Source organism: Erpetoichthys calabaricus, chromosome 10, assembly GCF_900747795.2.
Source record: "Erpetoichthys calabaricus chromosome 10, fErpCal1.3, whole genome shotgun sequence".
NCBI classification, from domain to species: domain Eukaryota; kingdom Metazoa; phylum Chordata; class Cladistia; order Polypteriformes; family Polypteridae; genus Erpetoichthys; species Erpetoichthys calabaricus.
In genome coordinates this window covers 125,059,419-125,080,211 of record NC_041403.2, presented here as the reverse complement: position 1 = coordinate 125,080,211, position 20,793 = coordinate 125,059,419, and the positions used below count along the sequence as shown (strand labels likewise).

General features: G+C 38.6%; 1 protein-coding gene across 1 annotated transcript in view; it reads right to left on the bottom strand.

Annotated features, from left to right (window-relative positions):
• mmp24 (matrix metallopeptidase 24) overlaps window positions 1-20,793 on the bottom strand; it is a 149,940-nt gene that overhangs the window by 41,951 nt on the left and 87,196 nt on the right. The window contains exons 2-5 of the mRNA XM_028810610.2: window positions 18,916-19,064; window positions 8,382-8,498; window positions 5,522-5,826; window positions 2,852-3,013 (exon numbers count right to left, since the gene is read on the bottom strand). Coding sequence (XP_028666443.1) covers window positions 2,852-3,013; window positions 5,522-5,826; window positions 8,382-8,498; window positions 18,916-19,064 — 733 coding nt within the window. The remainder of the gene's footprint in view (window positions 1-2,851; window positions 3,014-5,521; window positions 5,827-8,381; window positions 8,499-18,915; window positions 19,065-20,793) is intronic.

Below are 20,793 nucleotides of genomic sequence, written 5' to 3'. Positions count from 1 at the left end.
ATGAAGCTGAAAGAAAGTGACTCCATTGCCAAAGTGAAACTGCCGAGGAAAGAGAAACTCACTTAGCCACTGATAGACAAAGGAAGTGAGCATGTTGGGAAAACGAAACCACCAAGGAAAGAGAAACTCACTTAGCCACTAATGCACAAGCAATGCGATTGATTGATTGATTGAAGTGCCAGAATCCATGATGTGCCATGGTTCCATTGTTAATGAAATATTTGGATACAGAGTCTCTAAGGACATGGCACAGTCCTTTGCCAAGCGAGCCATTCTATGCCCAAACAATTATGTTGTTGAATGACTTAACAAGCAAGTAATTGACATCATTGATGGTGAGTATGTTATTTATCTAAGTGATGACTCTGTTGTAACGGATGACAAGCAGAATAGACACAACTTTCCTGTGGACTTTTTGAACAGCATTATACCGTCTAGAATGCCAAATCATAGTCTTACATTGAAAGCAGGATGTATTATCATGCTCCTTTGAAACCTAAATACGATGCGTGGACTGTGTAACAGAACTTGCTTGGTTGTTACAGCTTTGAAACAAAAGGTAAATCAAGCGAAAGTTCTTACTCAATTAGGTGATACAGTGTTGATTTCTTGAATCAATTTATGTCCATCTGAGACTGGATTGCCTTTCACATTGAAACGGAGACAGTTTCCTGTAAACCCAGCCTTTGCAATGACTTATAACAAGTTGCAAGTTCAAACATTGGATTGCGTTGGAATTTTTTTGCCGGGACCAGTTTTTGGGCATGGACAGTTATATATGGCATTTTCCAGAGTGAGACAAATGCAAAGTGTCAAAGTAAAAGTAGAAGAATCCTAGATTCAGGGCAAGTTGATTGAAGATTGCGACAAGCTTTTTGTATGGAATGTTGTTTACCGTGAAGTTTTTTAAGGTGTATGACATTGAATATAATGCCTGCGGGGACAATGGAAATAATATTATGAGTTCCTACTTAACTGGGCCAGTGGGACAACATCAGAGATAGATCCTCATCCCTTGTCCAGAGTAGTTCCTTACAGTTACCTGACATCACTGTATTTCAATTTTTTTTGCGACGAATTCAATAGTTTCTAGGAGCCCGGGCCTTTTACAACATGGGCTTACACAGCCAGTTATAAAATAAATGGCTTAAGTCCACAAACAAGCAGCAGACAATATTATAGACCCTTTGTAATATACACCCATGATTCATAGTTCTTTCAATACAAATACAATAAAAATGCATATATAATATTGTGAGGATCGGCCCAGCCAGGATGCCTTATGCCTTACACAGAGCTTTGTCTCCCCCAGGATGCTAGATGGCAGTGAGCCCACACTTGGATCTCCACATGGGCGCCCACAAGGCATGCCGGGTATTGTAGACCCGGGGTACAACTTTGTTGGGTCCCGTGGGGACTGCCAGGGGGAGCTGTGGGATTTGGTAATCCCTACTCCATAGGGATCCATCTCACTTGGAAGTGCTTTGCAACTGCAGAGTCATGTCACTGGAAGCACTCCCCGGGAAGAGCCAGAGTTGGGAGGAAGTTGGACAATTCTTGCTAGGAGGACTGGAGGAGGCAGTGACTGAGAGAGAGAGAGAGAGAAAGGAAGTAAAGGGTAGCTTTATTGTGCTTATTGCATATACTTGTGATGGTGGTGGGAAACGCTTGATTCAAAGAGTTTCCCACAATAAAAGACTCTTTGTGCTTTTACCTTGTGTCCGTGCCTGTTTGTGTTGGGTGTTTGGGGAGCTGGTGCAACCCCTGGTGTCCACAATATGTATCCTGTGTATCTTTATATATTCATTTTAGGATAATACACTCACAAATATTTTCATTATTTCTTTAATTTTGATTTAATGCAATTAAGCAAAATGTGGTAGAAAAGTCTGGTGAAGCTGACTTGATTTTAAAACTGCTCTACTGTTGATAGCATTCATTTGTGAAAGAAAAAAGTATTTCTAATCGCCCATTTTGAACTAATCATATCCTTAGTTACACCATAAACAAAATTATTCACCATTATTGATCTCCTTCCCATTACAATTTTTGATGCTGAGGTTAATTAACTTCTTTATTAAATTTGAAATGTCTTCTGCCTGTGGCTTACATCTGCAGTGCATGTTGAGTAACATTGATGCAGTGTTTTAGATGACATACTATTGAAATTCTTACTATAACTTTCATTACTTATGTTTAGAAAGATTAGCAAAAAAGTGATTACTTCACCATATAGGTCTTATAGGAATAAATAGGAATTAATATTGAATTGTGTAATTAATCATGTGTCTGATTTCATGTTCAGATAATTACTGAACATGAAACGCCTGTGGGGACACTAAAGTACAAAATGATGTAAGTCAGGCTGACAGTATGATGATTCCACAAAAAAAAAACAAAAAACAAATCATCCACTGATTATTGCAGATTTTCCACCACTCGAGCAATAACTTCATACATAGAATACAAACATAATGTATACAAATACATGGATTTGTGCTACTGAGCTTTCCCAGTTAGTTATTACTCCTGAAAAACAATTTTCACATGTCGATTTGAAAGTTTTAGCTGTCTATTAATGAATAACAGAAAATAAAAGATAATCCTTACTTATAGTTTTTCAATACTAACAAAGCGTAACAGTGAAACCCAGATATCCCCAATTTTATAATTATAAAATACTAACTTGCTTTACTGTAAACCTAGTACTTCTGCTTTATAAATTAAACTAAGTGTTTAAAACAAGAGGCCAATTACATTGAGATGGAAGGCGTTCATTCAGTTCTAGGTAAAAACAGAATGTTTACATACAGTCGTTTATGGAAGAGTGAATATTTGTCCAGTAACATACCATATATCTTTTGGATACCCTGTAGATCATCTTGGGGAAGTTTGAAGTTATGAGTGTCCATGTACTGATAGAAGGGGGCCATGATAGCGCTGGGGTCATTGGAGTGCTCCAGCCCAAGTGCATGGCCTAGTTCATGCACTGCCACCAGAAACAGGTCATTACCTTAAAACGAAAAAGAAGAACAGTTGCATTTTTAAATATTCACTTGTAATACTTTTGCATAAAATGTGCAACAGTGTTTGACTTGTGAGCCTGCAGGGTTAAATCACAACACTATGAGAGGCCCCACTGTTGATACTAATTTCGCTTTATATCCTTTTTAGCATGTAATGGTCATCAAAATGAGGTGTCCTTTGAGATGGTAAATGCAGATGTGCAGATATGCAGACATGAAGCATTCAGACTGTGCAAATTGCCATTTATTGCACAGTACATGCATACTGGTGCTCAAAAGAACAATTGCCCTAGAAAGCAACTCTTCTGTATCTGCTGTGTTGGAATACAGTAATCCCTCACTATATCGCGCTTTGACTTTCGCGGCTTCACTCTATCGCGGATTTTATATGTAAGCATATTTAAATATTTATCGCGGATTTTTTGCTGGTTCATTGGTTTCAGTGGACAATGGGACTTTTAATTTCTGGTACATGCTTCCTTAGTTGGTTTGCCCAATTGATTTCATACAAGGGACCCTATTGGTAGATGGCTGAGAAGCTACCCAATCAGAGCACACATTACATATTAAATAAAACTCCTCAAATATATTGTGAGCAGGGGGACTGTTCGCACCCCTAGAGGATACGGACGCTCCTCAAAAAATGCTGAAAGACTACCTTCGCATTGCTCCCTTCCTTGCTGGGCTTACTTGTTACGCGATATGCTTCCCGCATGGTGCTTCGTATACTTAAAAGCCCAAACAGCACCTATTGGTTTTTGATTGTTTGAATTTCTCTCTCTCTCTCTCTTGCTCTGACATTCTCTGCTCCTGACGGAGGGGGTGTGAGCAGGGGGGCTGTTTGCACCCCTAGAGGATACGGACGCTCGTCTAAAAAATACAGGAAGACTACCTTCACATTGCTCCCTTCCTTGCTGGGCTTACTTGCGGCTGCTTTGTCAAGCGATATGCTTCCCGCATGGTGCTTCGCATACTTAAAAGCTCAAACAGCACCTATTGATTTTTGATTGTTTGCTTTTCTCTCTCTCTCTCTCTCTGACATTCTCTGCTCCTGACGCGCACTCCTTTGAAGAGGAAGATATGTTTGCATTCTTTTAATTGTGAGATGGAACTCTCATCTCTGTCTTGTCACAGAGTACATTTAAAGGTTTGAAAAAGAGACAAATGTTTGTTTGCAGTGTTTGAATAAAGTTCCTGTCTCTCTACAACCTCCTGTAGAGGTTTCTGTGCAAATCTGTGACCCAAGCGTGACAATATAAAAATAAACATATAAACATATGGTTTTTACTTCGCGGATTTTCACCTTTCGCGGGGGGTTCTGGAACGCAACCCCCGCGATGGAGGAGGGACCACTGTATTGTTTTCTTTGGTAATGGTGACCAATCAGGGAATTTGATGCCATAATAAGCAGGATCCAATCAAGGAAGGGCTAAGTAATAAGCACAAGCAAATTAGAATTGAGATTTGAGTCTGAGTTTTCAAATTGCTGTGTTCCATTTACCTCGGATGTTGGAGCTAGAAAATACATCACACCTAAATTGACTGTGTTCCAGTAAAGCATTTGGAAAACCAATATGGATGCCTCCAGGAAAACTTTTGTTGTGTTTAGTTTTTTGGAAAATATACCAGTTGATAAAAAGGCATGTTTCTTTATTTTGCATTTCCAAAAAATCGTAGCAACATGTCAACTGGTAGAAGCTGGGCAGTACTGTGCATACAACTGATTTAATAAGCACAATAGACAGAAGTGCTAATCAAAAGTATGATACTATAGCTTTCACTAAAGTTTGCGGTGTCATTTTAAATTGAGGTCATGATCAGAAGTTGGACAAACTCGGATCTGACAGACTAGGTCTGAGTTTCCAAATAGGAAATCCAACTTGTATGGACGTTCCAGTTGAAAAGTCTGTCTAGAAATTCGAAAATTGCGACTTCCAAGTTCAATTGGATGAAAGTCAAATCAGAGATTAATGTTTGTTTTTAAAATAAAATGTAGCTGTGGGGATGTAGCTGAAGCCACTGGTTCAAAATACAAGTACTTGAGTCCTCATATATACCACATCCCATGACCAAATAACTCATCACTTGTTTGTATTACATTAGCTCCAAAATACTAAGGTCAGACAAAAGGAATTTTGAATCTATATATTATTACACATCTTACAATGTATAGCATCAAATCCATTACAAAAAAAATAATAATTTGAAAAGTAAATGAGCCAATGGAAAGAGCAGTGTGGAGTGGTGGCTCTGAGGCTAGGGATCTACACTGGAAATTGGAAGGTTACGGGTTTGAATCCCGTAAATGCCAATAACTCTGCTCTGTTGGGCCCTTGAGCAAGGCCCTTAACTTGCAATTGCTGAGCGCTTTGAGTAGTGAGAAAAGCACTATATAAATGCAAAGAATTATTATTATTAGCAGTCCTGGGTCTAATCCCAATGATATATTCATTCAAGATCCACAATAGCACATTCTAACCAAGAGTTATTCTTACCATCATGGTTTGTATTTCCCAGCGTCCATGGCTCATCAGAATCAAAATGTGTGTCTCCACCAATTCCTGGGCCTGGAAAATAGGCATGAGCCAGAAACCCCCCTTCACCATCAAATGGAGAGCTGTCTCCATGAAATCCTGATGCAAAGAAGATCATGATGTCAGCTTCCTTCCTCTCACTTTTAATTTCATGGTAGGGTATCTCTTCAAATGTCAGCGGTGTCACTTTTTGCCACACATCAAATGCCTGTCGGATTGCTTTCCTTGTGTCCAGTTCCCCCACTTTGGGTGTGTAGTTGTGTATGCTGAGGAAAATAAAAAATATTTAAGTTGTTGTTGTATATCCGATTCTAATGAAGTAAAATGTAATTCATAAAAGAGCATGTAGTCCTTGTTTTTGTAAATAAAATGCACTTGAAGATAATGTACTTTAAACCAGCATCTTTGAGCAATAATAAAGTAACAGTCATGCACTGGACAAATGGATTACTGTAAGATTTAAATGTGTAAAAATACTAAAATAAATACCTTTTCCTGGCATTTCCCCAAATTACTACGAGTTAAGCTATCACTTGAGGCCCCATGGATAATAGGAGCCTACAAACCACACAGATAAGTAGGGAAGAGGAAGGATGAAGATTCCAAGATGGCTCTTACTTGCATAAGAACTGCACATTGAGCCAGTGAGCGTACTGAACCAACAACCTTGGACTTTGTCATCCATAACATTAGCCATTCAATCACATTGCCAACAGCTAAGCCATACATACTGGGTGCATCTTGTGACCTGAAGGCATAGAATTTATTTATTTATTTGTGCAGAGCTGAAAAACATATTTTAATGTAGTATGTATACATACTTGGCCCATAACTTGTATGTCAAAAAAAAAACATAGAAACCTTTTATTGGAGCATTCTCAAGATACAATGAATGGACAAACATTGATTAGTTAAAAAATTTGTTATTATGTTCTAGATTTTGTAATGCCACTTCTGTTCATTTTATGAACAAGCTTTGTCATTGGTGCTTATGGGGAGTCTTGGTCTATTAGGTTGATGGCAAGAATCAACCCAGGGTGGGATACTAATCAATAGCACAACACTTGCTTATACTGGACCTCTCTGGAGGTACCAATTCATTTAACATGCACATCTTTGAGATGTGAGAGAAAAGAGAACCAGGAGACAATCCACTCAAATACAGAAGGAACATGGCAACTTCGCAGAGACAATGACCAAACTGGAAATTAAGTCCATATTTTAAGCTAATCACTGCTCTACCATTCCACCTAGTCATAATACACTCATCCATCTGTACATTTTGTACAGCTGCTTTCTAAACTCAAGAATTGTGAGGTGCCAGAGCATATCTAGACCTCATCAGGTCTGAGGTTTCAAATAGCCAAACTCCACTGTAAGGCCAACTGTAAGTTATAGCAGAATAACTTAATGTCTTTGATGAAGAGAAGAAAAACTTTACGGAAGCTGAGAGAGTCCATGAAATATAATACATTTCTTTTGCATTCTTGAGATAACAGAATAATTTCTTGATATCTTGAGAAAACAAAATGTTTCCCCAAACTTTAAAATTTAGCTCATACAACTGGATTGTGTGTCACTAGAGATCTTCTGTATGAAGTACAATCATGTTTAGACTAAGTGGGCATTCTGCAAATAAGGAGCAAGAGACACATTTACATTTGTCACATGGACGGCTAATGTTGAACTCACATCCTTTGGCATCAGAATGGTGCCCTGATGAATTGCCATGCTACATCTGGATGCAAGTGAATGTCGCAAACAGTAAACTTGATGTTTTTGCAGATTGCTTCAATAGTGGTGTTAGTGAGCAGATGGTGGAGATTGGGGTTTTGGGGGCCACTGACCACTGGGCCTCCATGCCATCAATAGATTAACATTTCTTAATAGAGAAGGAAGAAAAAGCCTTGTAAAAATAATAACAAGCCCAGAGTTTGATAATGTGATAGCACTGCTTTATACAGCAATAACGAATCTTTTCAAGCATCTTGTGATTTATACACTCAGGTGATTGATACCATGCACATCTGACATTAGCACACAATTGAAATAAATTCCGACATAGCAGTGCAGCGACGTATCAAAAATGTCATTGAAAATTATACCAGAAGACAGAAAAAGGTCAAGCAATCCCAGAGTATATTAATAGCAGAGCTCACTGTTTACTGTCCCTGAATCACTCACCATTGCAAGAAAAATACAATATTAAGAAAAAGCAACATCAATGAGCAAATATTCAAAGCTACACTGGAGTTCATGTTGGAGATATTGTTTTTTTTTCCTTTTGTTTCCCTCTATCTCTTTGATTTCTTTTTTTACAGCTGCACGTCAAGATCTCAAATCTGAACTATGAGGTCAGTTTTTGAAAATGATGCAGTCTGACAGGTTGCAGTGATTAGACTAGGCTCAGTTACTACTGCTCCTCTTAATCTTACTCTTGGTTTAAAGGATTTCAAGCAAAAGCAGCACTTTACCAAGGCTCCTTTCATACCACTACTATCATTGATCCCACCAGGTCTAGACTTCACCAGGGACGTGAAAGAAATTTGCCAATATGACATCTGGGCTGTCCAAAACTATCAAAAGGACTGAAGGCAGCAGTATACTCACTTTCAAAAGCACAGAAGAGATTTTTTTACTTTAATTTGAGATTGCATTTTATATTTTAGCTTTTAGCTCAAACAGGGCTAATATAATCAAACTCACTTATGACATAGAAAAATGATGGAAGGGTGTGGGTGCACACAAATTAAATCAAAGATGGATTTCAATATACAAGTTGTCTTCCATTGGCAGCACTGATATTCACAGCATTGCCTACCTGTACGTGATGTGTTTCTGTTTCCATTTCTGACCCGTCAGAGCATAACGTTTATTTCTTCGTCTTCGGCTTATCCGAGGAAGGTCAGGCACTCCACATCGAGGTTTTCTCATCCATCTAGAGAAGAGACATTGACATAATTCTTGTGATTAGAGCCCAGATGAACATAACTATTGGACAAGGTTCCATCTTTATGATTATAACGGCAATAAAAAGGAGAGAAAAAATAGCAAAACAACTGTCAAAAAGAAGAAAATGCCCTGATGATCCCCCAAAAGCAGCCTGAGGCAATGGGACTCAGACAGTGAGAGAAACATCTGCACTGAAATGCTTACAAATGCATAGATATCACACTGGGTACTGTGACTGATGAGACATGATGGACTTATCAGGCTTCTCTTCAACAACAAACTCTATGATTATGTGTTGTGAAATCAGTCAGTCAGAACAAAGACTCACTGGAAATCAGGCAAAACTTGCAAGAGTACAGCTAAAAAGAATAATAATCTCAAAAAGGAAACATTTATTAAAAAAAAAGCTGACTGCCTGTTTTGTTGGCACTGGCTTGAAAGATGGATCCTTAAGCTAGCATTCTGCTCAGAAATAAAATTAAAACCAGATCCTATCACAGCTGTTCTAATATCTGCCAAAGACTGCATTATTTTTCTACAAATCCAATCACCGTATCAGTAAAACATCTCAGAAGATCTACATGACATACAATAAATTGTGTACATGGTACAGTTCCATTTTGAAACAGTATAACAAAAGGAGACAAACACACTTGGAGAATGATTCAAAGTAGGTTGAACTAGGTGAATATGTTTAATGTACAGAATTTATTATTATTATTATTATTATTATTATTATTAATAATAATAATAATAAGAATACATTTTATTTATATAGCACCTTTCCCATGCTCAAGGTACTTCACAGAGTCTCAGAAAGAAAAAAGAGCAGGCATATGTAACATTGGATGTTTCCTGAATGGAACATTTAAACAGATACAGGATATACAAAGCATTAAATAGAATAAAAGATAATGAACCATAGTTAAATACTAAATACAATACTAAAAGAAAACCGTAACAAATAACATCATTTGTGATATAACACGCACACACACAAATTATACTGAGCATCTTGACAGAAAGGAAGACTGAAGGAAGAGGCAGAAGGTCAGGTTAAGTTAAACTCCTTCCTGAACAGATGAGTTTTAAGTTGTCTTCTGAAGGAATGAACTGAGTCAGCTGATCTAATTAATTTCGGGAGGTCATTCCAAAGTCTGGGTCCTATGCAGCTGAAAGCCCTGTCACCCACAGAGTGCAGGCTTGTGTGGGGCACGACAAAATTGCCAGAATCAGAGGACCTTAGTGAGCAAATAGGATCATAGTGATGGAGCAGGACACTGATGTAGTCTGGTGCAAGGCCATTTAAAGCTTTATAGGTTAATAATAGAATTTTATGTTCAATTCTGTAAGACACAGGGAGCCAGTGGAGGCAAAGCAGGATGGGTGTTATGTGCTCACTGTTGCCAGTTCGTGTTAGGACTCTTGCAGCACAGTTTTGAATTTAGAAGATAGTTCAGGTATATCTAAGTAAAGCTAACACGGAAAGTACTTACATCATTTATTTATTGGTTCTTTTTTATTAAGTATTCTCTTTTAGGGTTACTAGGGGCCAGAATGTATTGCCAACATCAGTGCTGCAAGGCAGTAAACATCTTTAGCCTGGCTGCCAGTTCATCTAAGTTATAGCTGAAAAACAGTGTAAGTATTAAAGACTACAGCTCGCTACATTCACACCATTATATTATCTTTTAAAGATGGATTTTTTAAATGAAAGCAATCTCTCTCCAGTCTAGCATTTTCATATCATTTAAGAAAGCATCTCTGTCCACACTAAAATGACTGAATACATATATGATGTAGATGTTCGCCTACACCTGCCCAGAAAAATCCTTGAAGGAACAATAATGTCATCAGCCACAGAATTTAACTCAAGACTATAGCAACTGATAAATTCTTTAACTTTGTGTATGTATGCAGCGTTCAAATTGTACAAAACGTAATTTACATGCATACAGGTAAGCAAGAGCCATAGAAAGCAACTTTTCTACTACTGTGATGGTGTAGGTCGGCTACACACCCCTATTTGATCTAGGGAGCCTCTTGAACCCGCTACTGCCAATAAGATACACGAGGGATGAGCCAGCAGAAGATGACACTCTCACAGTGCTTTTATTAAAATGTGCAAAAAAACAAACAGTGTCCAAAAAGCGCAGTGCTCTCTTCAATAAATAATTAAGCCTTAAAAACAGGTGAAAATCCATGAGATTAAAATTAGAATTAAAAAGGAGAGTAAACCAGCAGTCATCGGGTCCTTCATGCTCTGTCAGACAAGCCCAGTGCAATTCCCTCTTCATCTCCCCAGCTCACCCATTGTTCACTTAGTTGGCAGAGACATTGGCAGCCACAGTCCTCACCTCCTGTCTTAGCTGCCTTGATCAACGTCAGCCAGACCACTTGGAGACGGTTGTCCTCCCATCTTTCTTCTCACTCCCCTGGCATACCTTGGATCCCTGGGGTAGGACTCCCTCTCGATCACACCCACTCGTCATCAATATTCAGTGGGGACAATCTGCCCATAGAGCAGTGATCCTTCGATCCTTCATGGGGCTCATGCCTACTCTGCCCTTCACTACACAGGCTAACTGGTTGTCCTGCCTCTTCAACTCGACACTGTTCTCACAGTTCTGTTCTTTCTTGTTCTTCTTTCTCCTCTTTCCCTTTAATTGTTTCGGCTCTCCCTTATATACCTCAGTGGGTACAGAGCCTCAATCGCACACTGCAGAAGCCCGATGGAGCAATCAAGACAGGCCACACACCCACGTGCAGGTGCGTCTCGCCTCAACTACCTCACCAACTTCCTGGAGCAGCGTGTGGATGCACACCCACAGAGATTGAGTCAGACAATTAATTATTTATTTATAAACAGGCCACTAAAATGTTAAGCTGCAGACCCGCTATACCACAACTATATGTCCATTATGTTGGGATATACGTTTCTTCCATGAAAGGTGGCCAATTAAAGACAGAGAAGTTGTAATAAGCAGGATCCAATCTGGAAAGACTACATATTAAGCACAGACAAATCAGATCATGATTACAGTCTGACCTTTGTAAAGTCTATGTTTTCACCCATCCACATTGCAATGCCAAGCTGGCATTTTTAAAAGTGTAAGGCTCAGGAAAGCATTTTCAAAAGTCTTAATTTTTGAGGGTTAACAATGCTAGGGTAGTATGGGTGAAAGGCAAAAACAGAGACTAAAGTGTGCATTTTTAAAAGGAAATGTAGTAGTGTGGACATAGCCTTATATCAGATATTCCTTATCTCTTAGTCTACCAATGTAGGTTTGTTTAGGTGTTTTACAAATTACTTAGATGTAGACTTAATCCCTCCCATGCTGTTCAGCACATTAAGCAAGAAGGTCCCTCCACCAATGTCGGTCCCCTGCAAGCACTTCAGCTTCTTTTCAAGTCATGTCGACTGGTTTGAGTAATTGATGAAAGTTTTACCACTAGGTATTTTTAGCCCCTGGGGGGGACCCAGTGCATGGCTACTCGGGGATGTATTGTCAAAGAATATGGCTACCTATTTGGAGTCAGCGCTATGCAACTGTGACGTGGAGATTAGTTGATCCAATCCACTATAGAACTTCCTCATTCGCCACATGATCGGTGCAGGCATCAATGATGGGATATGTTGATCTGCTTGATAATGCTGGTCGACATCTTTGAAGTGTCACTCACAAAGATTATTGTCAGTACAACAATACAGGCATACAATTGTAGCTTGATCTTGATGGATTGGAGGCCATGGAACAAGGCTGAGGCCTCAGCATTGCCATCATGCTAGATAGGTCAATTTGTTAACTGCTTCCAATTGTTAATGAATATTAGCTTGAGAAGACAAAATCCATTTGTCGGTCAATGTACTGAAACTGCTTAACCAAAGTCAGGATTGTGGAGGACACATAATCGGCTCAGCACTGGACGTGGTGCCAGGGCTGCCATACATAAATTTCCACACCAGAACAGTTTACAGTCATCAGTTAGCTTAGCTTTCATGCTAACCCAGTCATCCTAAAGTCAGAGAATGAATTAAGGAAGACTGATTGATGGTCAATTTGGGTGAGTTCTCCATTGAATTTTGAAAAAATATATATGTTGAAGTTAAGGTTCTTAGTTCAAATGCCATCTGTTACTGATTTGTATAGACACACATGGTGTAAGTTCACAGAAACTATTAAACATCTCATCAATTTTTAACTCAAACTTGTATATTTTAGGAATTATGCCAACATTAGGTGGCAAAATTTGAATTTGATTGGCTTGTATGACTTCCCCATGGATCTAACTTCCATAACTACCTTGGCTGTGATGTCATCACGGGTTGGTAAGGTGTAGTGCAAGTGTTTGATAGCGTGGCTTGAGAGTATTAGGTTTAGGGCACTGTGTTTGTATGTTCATGGTGTCCACAACAACTAGTAAGTGCGCTGATTGGGATAACCTTGAAATGATGATGAATCACTGCTTTACACTGCAGCTTTTCCATTGCACATCTGCTCAGTGTATGGTATATAGCAGGCATGTCAAACTCACTACCATTGATGGGCCGCTTCGACTGCCATACGTGTGTCAGCGGGCCGCACTGTAACATACTGAAAACTTTAAAAAATGTAACACTTAAAGTTTAAAGAAAAGCAATTTATTTCCATACAATCTCCGTACAACTGCATACAATTAGAGTCTTACCCTCGTAGCTAGGTCCTTATATTATTATAATTTATTCATTACATTATATTCATTGCTTATACACTGTAGGAGTCTTACAGTGTGAGATCTATTTCTTTTGTCCCGACACTTGGCATCTCTTGTTAGTAACCAGTTCGTCAATATCAGGCTTGAAATCTTGTGCAGCTGCAACTTTTATGAGGGATGAAAGGTGCTCGACGGTAAGTCTTGAGCGATGTGGGGTTTTGGTAGCTTTCATTAACGAAAACAATTGCTCATAAAGGTAAGTGCTTCCGAACATAGACAGTACTCTCAATGCCAACTTACGGATCTACACATATGAGGGTGGCAGGTAAGCATACAAGCCTGGCACACCATCTTCATTGTATTTTGCCTTCAGAATAGAATCTGACTGCAGTTCAGTCAATTCAATTTGGATATTCTCAGGCGCATTCTCAACATTGTAAGAGTATGGTGACGTAAACAGCGCAAAGTCCTGTTCGTGTGAACTGAAATTATGAAAACGCTCACTGAATTCATTGCTCAGTAATTCAAGTTGGAAAACAAATCCTCCAAAAATCAAATTTTAATTTACTAAGTTTACTTCAAAGTTTATTTTGTAAAATAAGCCGATATGCAAAAAGCCCCCTGACCTACACTAATTTTACAAACTCAAAATCACAAACATTTGTTAATAAACAACTCACCAACTTCTCGCGTCCACTTCAGATTTTCAGCTGTAGTTTGCACTAACTGTTTGTTACAATACTAGCGCAAAATTACATAAAACTAGAGGAAAAAAACGTGAAAATATACAAGCTATTACTACTTGTGATGGTCAGTTCTGCCCAGTGGTCAGTCTCAGCAGCCCAGCCAATAGTGTAGCCTGCCAGGGGCGGCTCTAGGCTCGTGGCGGCCCTGGGAAGAGAAAGAATCGATGGCCCCTTCGCCCGCCAATGCCATTATGGTATCTTATGCACGGCGGATGGCCACGTCCATTGCGTACACTGCATAGCCGCCTTGTGCTCATGTCACGCATCTATATGCGCGTGTCTGTAACTTGAAAACTAAGTGGCGGCCCATGATATTCTCATCACGGCAGAACGTTATAATACTACATACTGTATAGCTTACTGCTCAGACTCGAGCGACATTAGTAAATACGGTGTACTAATTAACAAGAAACACAATATTTTTCGGCCACATTGCCGTCAGCTGTGCCGTTATTTTCTCTTTCTGTTTTATATTCAATATATATTGGCGTGGCGGCCCTGTGCAGGTGCACAGTTTGCACATGCCTAAGGCCGCCCCTGCTGCCAGGCTGTTGCAGCCTAGCACTTCAGTTGTGATGTCGCGGCTCATTAACTTTGGACAAGGCTCGTGGCTATAGTAGCGGATGACGTTTCTGTTACCGTAATGCCATGGGAAACGCGCTTTAGTCAGATGGCAGAAGTAAGAAAAGTCAATAAGTAACGCCGAAGATGCAGAATGATTCAATCTCAAATGATAATAATCATTTTGTGCAAGTTTAGTGCTAACTAGGATCTGTCATGCGGGCCGCACAGATTTCTGTTGCGGGCCGCATGTGGCCCGGGAGCCACGTGTTTGACATGCCTGGTATATACAGTCTATCTTTATATTAGAATCAAAGCACATGAGATTCCTGTGAAATGTTTTACAAATCATTCCATAATTGGCTTTGCTTATTTGAGTGGAGTGGACTTACATAACACTAAAATAAAGAGGCACACATCTATACATGTATCTTAAAACCATCCATGCAGGTGTAATAATATCTGTAGTGTAAATGTCAATGAAATATCTTCCTCTCTTAATAGATTTTTATAGTGTATATGCAACTTTAACATTTAGAATTTCTCCTACATGACATGAAAATTTGAGATGTTTGAGTTATACTGCTGTTCTGCGGATTAGGCCAAAGATCATTATTGAGAGATCACACTAACCAATCATCTTAACAAAAACATGAAGCAATAATGCAGTCAAAAAGCAAGGTTTCTAAAACCAGTCATTCTAAATTTCAAAATATCACACCACAATTTTTTTATTCACATCAACAATCTTGAACAGCCAGGAAGTTCAAGGTGCAGGCCTTTAAAGTGTTGTGTCAGTGATGATACACACTGTATACGTCTGGTTGTATGTTCGTAGCAACATAGTCCATTGTACAATGTCCATTGCTATAATAGTGTTAACTAGCCAGGAAAATTGTGTGGAGGACTGAGAGATAAGCAATAATCAAGAAGCAGATAAGGGGTCAAACCTGAGACATCAAGAACTGAGTGTCAAACCAAATCAAGAGTCAAAAATCAGGTCAAATGTAGGAAAGGAAAGAGTCAAGACTTTTAAGAGGGAATATTTTGAGAATTAATACATTTGACAAAAGGGTTTTGAATCTGCAAATTTGGATGAGGAAATGCTCTGAAGGGCAACTTTTTAACCTGTCATATTGTTACCAGGGGGACATGGCCTTAGAGGAACACCCCTGGCAACACAGGTCACTGTTCTAATGACAGGAGAAACAAAATGAAAGTGTTGCAAATGGTGCAAAATAATTCACAAAAGCAAAAGTGAGCTTTATTTCAAGAATCAAACATCAGAAACAGATTCCTTGGTTTGAAAATTCCTTAAAAGGAGGGGATATTTGATACACAAACACCTGAGAAAAATAGATTAGAGTAAATAATCCAGTTCATAACACCCATAGTAATAGTATACAAACATTGTAAGATAATGCCTAACATGAAATATTTCCACCAACATTAAAACAGAAATAAGAAAAAAATAACTAAAGAAATGAATTCTACATAAAAAAAAAAAAAAAAAAACTTATAAGGAGGAAAGTATATCTTTCAGAGAATGGGAAACAAAAACCTAAGAAAATATGAATTATGAAAATACACATATAATAATTTCAACCTTACACTTCAAGTTGCTACATACAAGAAAATTATACTGACATGAATTGAGTCACCTACTCTACCTGCCAGTATTGATATCTGCAAAAATCTGAATCAGGGATCTTTATAACATAACATAACATAACATAACATAACATAACATAACATAACATAACATAACATAACATAACATAACATAAGCCGCTAAGTCCAGTTAAGTGTGTTTGAGGCAGGCTGTTATCCTGGCAGCAGTAGACTCAAAGCAGCAACCAGTCCTGAACTGCCAGTTAATCGAAGGGCCCACTCTTTCTCACACCTACACATGACCAATTTGAAATCCCAAATTAACCTAAAACACACTACTTTGGGAATGTTGGAGGAAACCTGGAGCACCAGGAGGAAACCCCACATAGCAATGGAAAGAATGAGCAAACTCCACATTATTTGTCTGATACAGTATTTCACACCCAGCATTTGCTCCTCCTTCTTGTCTATCTTAACACTGCCTTGCACTCACAGTGACATCTTCTCCCTGGACCCATTGACACTGGTGCATTGTTGCATTTTTGTCTCAGTTTTTACCTCTCATCCACACTACATTTGGCATTTTCAACTGAATACTTTTGAAGAGGCTCCCCAGAGCCGGAGATTTTTGAAATCTCAGCATTACAGTATGGACAGGTGAAAACAAAGGATTCTGAAAAAGAAAGACTCCATCATGCTCTGGTTGGTTCATGCTTATTACGTAGATCTTCTTTGATTGAATCTAGCACATTACAACTCTTTATTCCATGATCAGTCAACCATCATAGAAGAAACATGTATTCCAACATATAATTTGCTTTTTATGCTGATTGTGTGTTATTTACCTGAATGCATCTAAATTGCATTTTGTGTGATTTTTAGAAATCATGATTAAGTGACTACTCACCCTGGATGATAGGGTCACCATATTTGCACAACTGCATATGTTTGATTTTACTGACACTCCACAGCATGGGTGCTCAGGCTATACATGTACAATGCACACTCTGCTAGTGAAATTGCTCACACTTTAAGACAGACGACTGAAATTTCTGACATAACAGAAATTATTCTGATCATGCAACATCCCAGTTGTGAGTGGTTCTCTCCCTCATATTCTCATACTGCACGTGAAATGACAGTCGATGAAGCTAAAATGTGGGCAGACTCAGAAAATCAATTGACGACTGCAAATCAGGGTTACAAATATGCCAGAAACTTACAGTGTATGCTCAGCTCCAGATGTCTTTTCAACGTGCAGGCCCTGTGTCAGCAGACAAGTATGTCTTACGTGTTTTCAATTGTTTTAGTATGCATAAAATACTTTTATAAACACTGTGAAAATGCTAGTGTGGACGGAGATTGTTTTGTCAAAAAATGTTGCTTTTAAAAGTGAACATAGTAGATGTAGTGTACCTTAGCTGGGACAACACACTCCTCTAAATGGTATCACTGCTTACCTTTGGCTGTTTAATAAATGTTTGCGTTTGCTTTGCATCTTATTTTCACAGTATCCATATTCCAAAATATCTTATCAATTTTATATTTCTTTGTGGTACATGAGTGTTGTTTATCTCATTATTACAGGCTACCTGGCCTGCATTACTTGCTGTATAGTGAAAAACTATGTGTATTATTTGTAAATGTTGGCTGCTCAAGTTGCCACATACTTTTTTAAGCTGTCCTAGTGGTTTATCTGTTGTTTGTCCAGTGTTAACTTTGATCCGGCATTAACTAGCTTCACTCAAGAATAGATTTTATTAACAATATGGCCCTTCACCACCTCCTCATAATAAGCATAATTATAGTCTTTTATCAGTAAACACAGGACAATCACAAAATGGTCAGACAGTTTGCTATCTCCGGGCACATTCTAATAATAATAATAATAATACATTTTATTTATATAACACCTTTCCCATGCTCAAGGCATTGAATTGATAAGCAAACATTTAGCATGTTTACCACAGTACTATTTTCAGTAAATTTTATTCATCATTGCCAGGCATTCATACATAATTTTAGACACTTCCCTTCCTTCTGTTATCCTTAAGAGGAGTCGGCTATATTACTTGGTTAGTCTTCTGTCCAGATTGAGCAGAAAATTGACCAGAAAATTACATACAATGGTGCAGGAACATCAGTTGCACCTGTCTTTTCTAAAGCCATTTTTCCATCCATCCATCCATTTGCCAACCCGCTGAATCCGAACACAGGGTCACAGGGGTCAGCTGGAGCCAATCCCAGCCAACACAGGGCACAAGGCAGGAACCAATCCCGGGCAGGGTGCCAACCCACCGCAGAAAGCCCTTTTTATTCAGTGTTTTTTACTTTTGTAACCCTTTTTCCATTCTTTAACTTTTACTATGTGGCTTGTTTTGCAAAAGGCATTATTTTTTGGATATAGTTATGGCAGAAGAAGAAAATCCTCTGCGTATGAGGTACTGCTGCTCATAGGCAGCACTGCATAATGTGCCCTTCACTGTCCTCATATCACTTTGTATGACTTTAGTATATTACAATTTTCTTCAGTGATACTGTATATACAAATAAATTTAAGAAAGAAAGAAAGAAAGATAGATAGAAAGAAAGAGGTGTTAACATTTAAGTCCTTCACTGTGAAATGTCAGCATTTTATTACAGTAAACATTAAATCCAAGTAGTTTTCCACATCAATACCCAGACATTAATTTCTCCTGCAAAGATATGGTTGATGTCTGCATTTCCCACTGTGCAGGTATCTGACAAGCCACCCACTTCAAATTTATGGGACATGTTAACGTTTCTTACTCTATCGTTGTCTGGTCAAGCACCCCTGTGACAGGTATCCCATAGAAGCGCTGCATAGCAGCAACAGCAGACTGCATGGCTTTCTCTGAGCGCAGATCCGATGTCCGGATGTCATGTGGAAGAAGGTAACCGTAGTTTTTCAGCCATGTCTGGAAAGAAGAAAAAAGAACATTGGGAATTTGTAGATGATCATTGGATAGTTCACCTGACTCATTGGCTAACATATCCACCATAATCTCAGTACTCAATATGAACTGCTTCATCGGTGGCTCACTGGAGACAAGGCCCCATAATGACTATCCCTGCCAGTTTATCCCAAGCACTTATATGAAGCATTGGCATTGACACTATAAAAGACACATTCAGTTGTACTCAGGGTTAATTTTTTGCCGAATTTCAAAAAATAAATATAACATGTTCAAGTTAACTAACTGGAAGCAGTTATAATGTTTTCTCTTGAGATTTAGAAGATGTAGTGGGGTCAACCTAGAACTGAAGAAATAAAAATAGTGCCTTTATGTATAAAAACTTTCAATCTACTTTTTGTGCCAGTTTACACAATCGGTATGCACTTAATCAATTTAAACAAATAAAACATAACTTAATGCAATCCTACTAGGGGCATCCCAAAAGTGGATAACAAAGGCCTCCTTGATCAGAAGATGAGGTCTACACATGCTGAAAGAACATCTCTATTAGCCAGAATGAGAAGACAAGGGGTTCTTTGGGGTGGTGAGCCTAGTCAGTGGCTTATGCCTGGAGTGCCACATCATGAGAGAAATAGTGGTGCCCTTGGAGGAACTATAAGAGATTCCTCCATAATATTTGAGAAGAACCAAGTCAGTGGATATAAGGTTTGAAGAAGCTCTAATATTGTGTCCCTATGACCAAGAAGGCCAAAAGTGAACCCATTGTGGGGGTTTAAAAACACTTCAAGCAAGAGGTATATTGCAATTAGTGTTAGGAGCAGAAGGCTAACTGACAAGTTGACAAGAAGAGGTTGTTGCAGCAGCATTGTATGCAAAGACAGAGAAAGTGCTTTAGACTGTATTTGGATGACATTAAAAAAACAGACCGGGGAAAAGCAATGTGTTAAGGAAGGCTCATTAATTAAGACACAGATATTTAGTTTTATATAGATCTTTTGTACTTTGAGTTCTCTCTTAGGCCCTGTTCAGACTTGCACATTTCCATTACATATCGGAGAACTCAGCATTTTCAAGTAACAAAAATGACTGTTTTTGAAAATGCACTTTTAAAACACTTTTTGGCATTTCAGTGTGGATGAATTTTTTTAAAATGCTGACCCCATTGTGCTCTGGTTGGTTTGCACTTATTAGATGGCATTTCCATGATTGGATCCTGCCCATTACAACCTTTCACTCCCTGACTGGCCATCATTTATGGAAGAAAACCATGCACTTACTTTTCATGACGCTTACTGTGCTGCTTTCCTGTATGCATCTAAACTGTAATTTGCACACTTTGAAAGCAGCATACATGCACAAAGGGCAAATACATTTACTGGTCGCTACCCTTTTGCAATAAATCCCATTGCCATTCAGTAAGTTATTAATTCTACTTCAGAATTAATAACAAGGCACTTAATACAGTGGATGGGTGTTGAATGCACCCGAGCACACAGGAATAAAACACAGAGACACGAATGCACAATGTAGTGAAGAGCAGGTACATATTTATTATTAATTTTTTCTGTTGAGTTAGTTTTACGATGCAGTGTGATCTGCTTTTAATCAGTCCTCAATGAACATAGAGCTAATCAATTTTTTAATGTAGCTTTAACATTTGCAGCATTTTTATTTAATGACAATACTATCATCACTAGTTCTGTAGACCATTACTTTCATCTATGGTCAG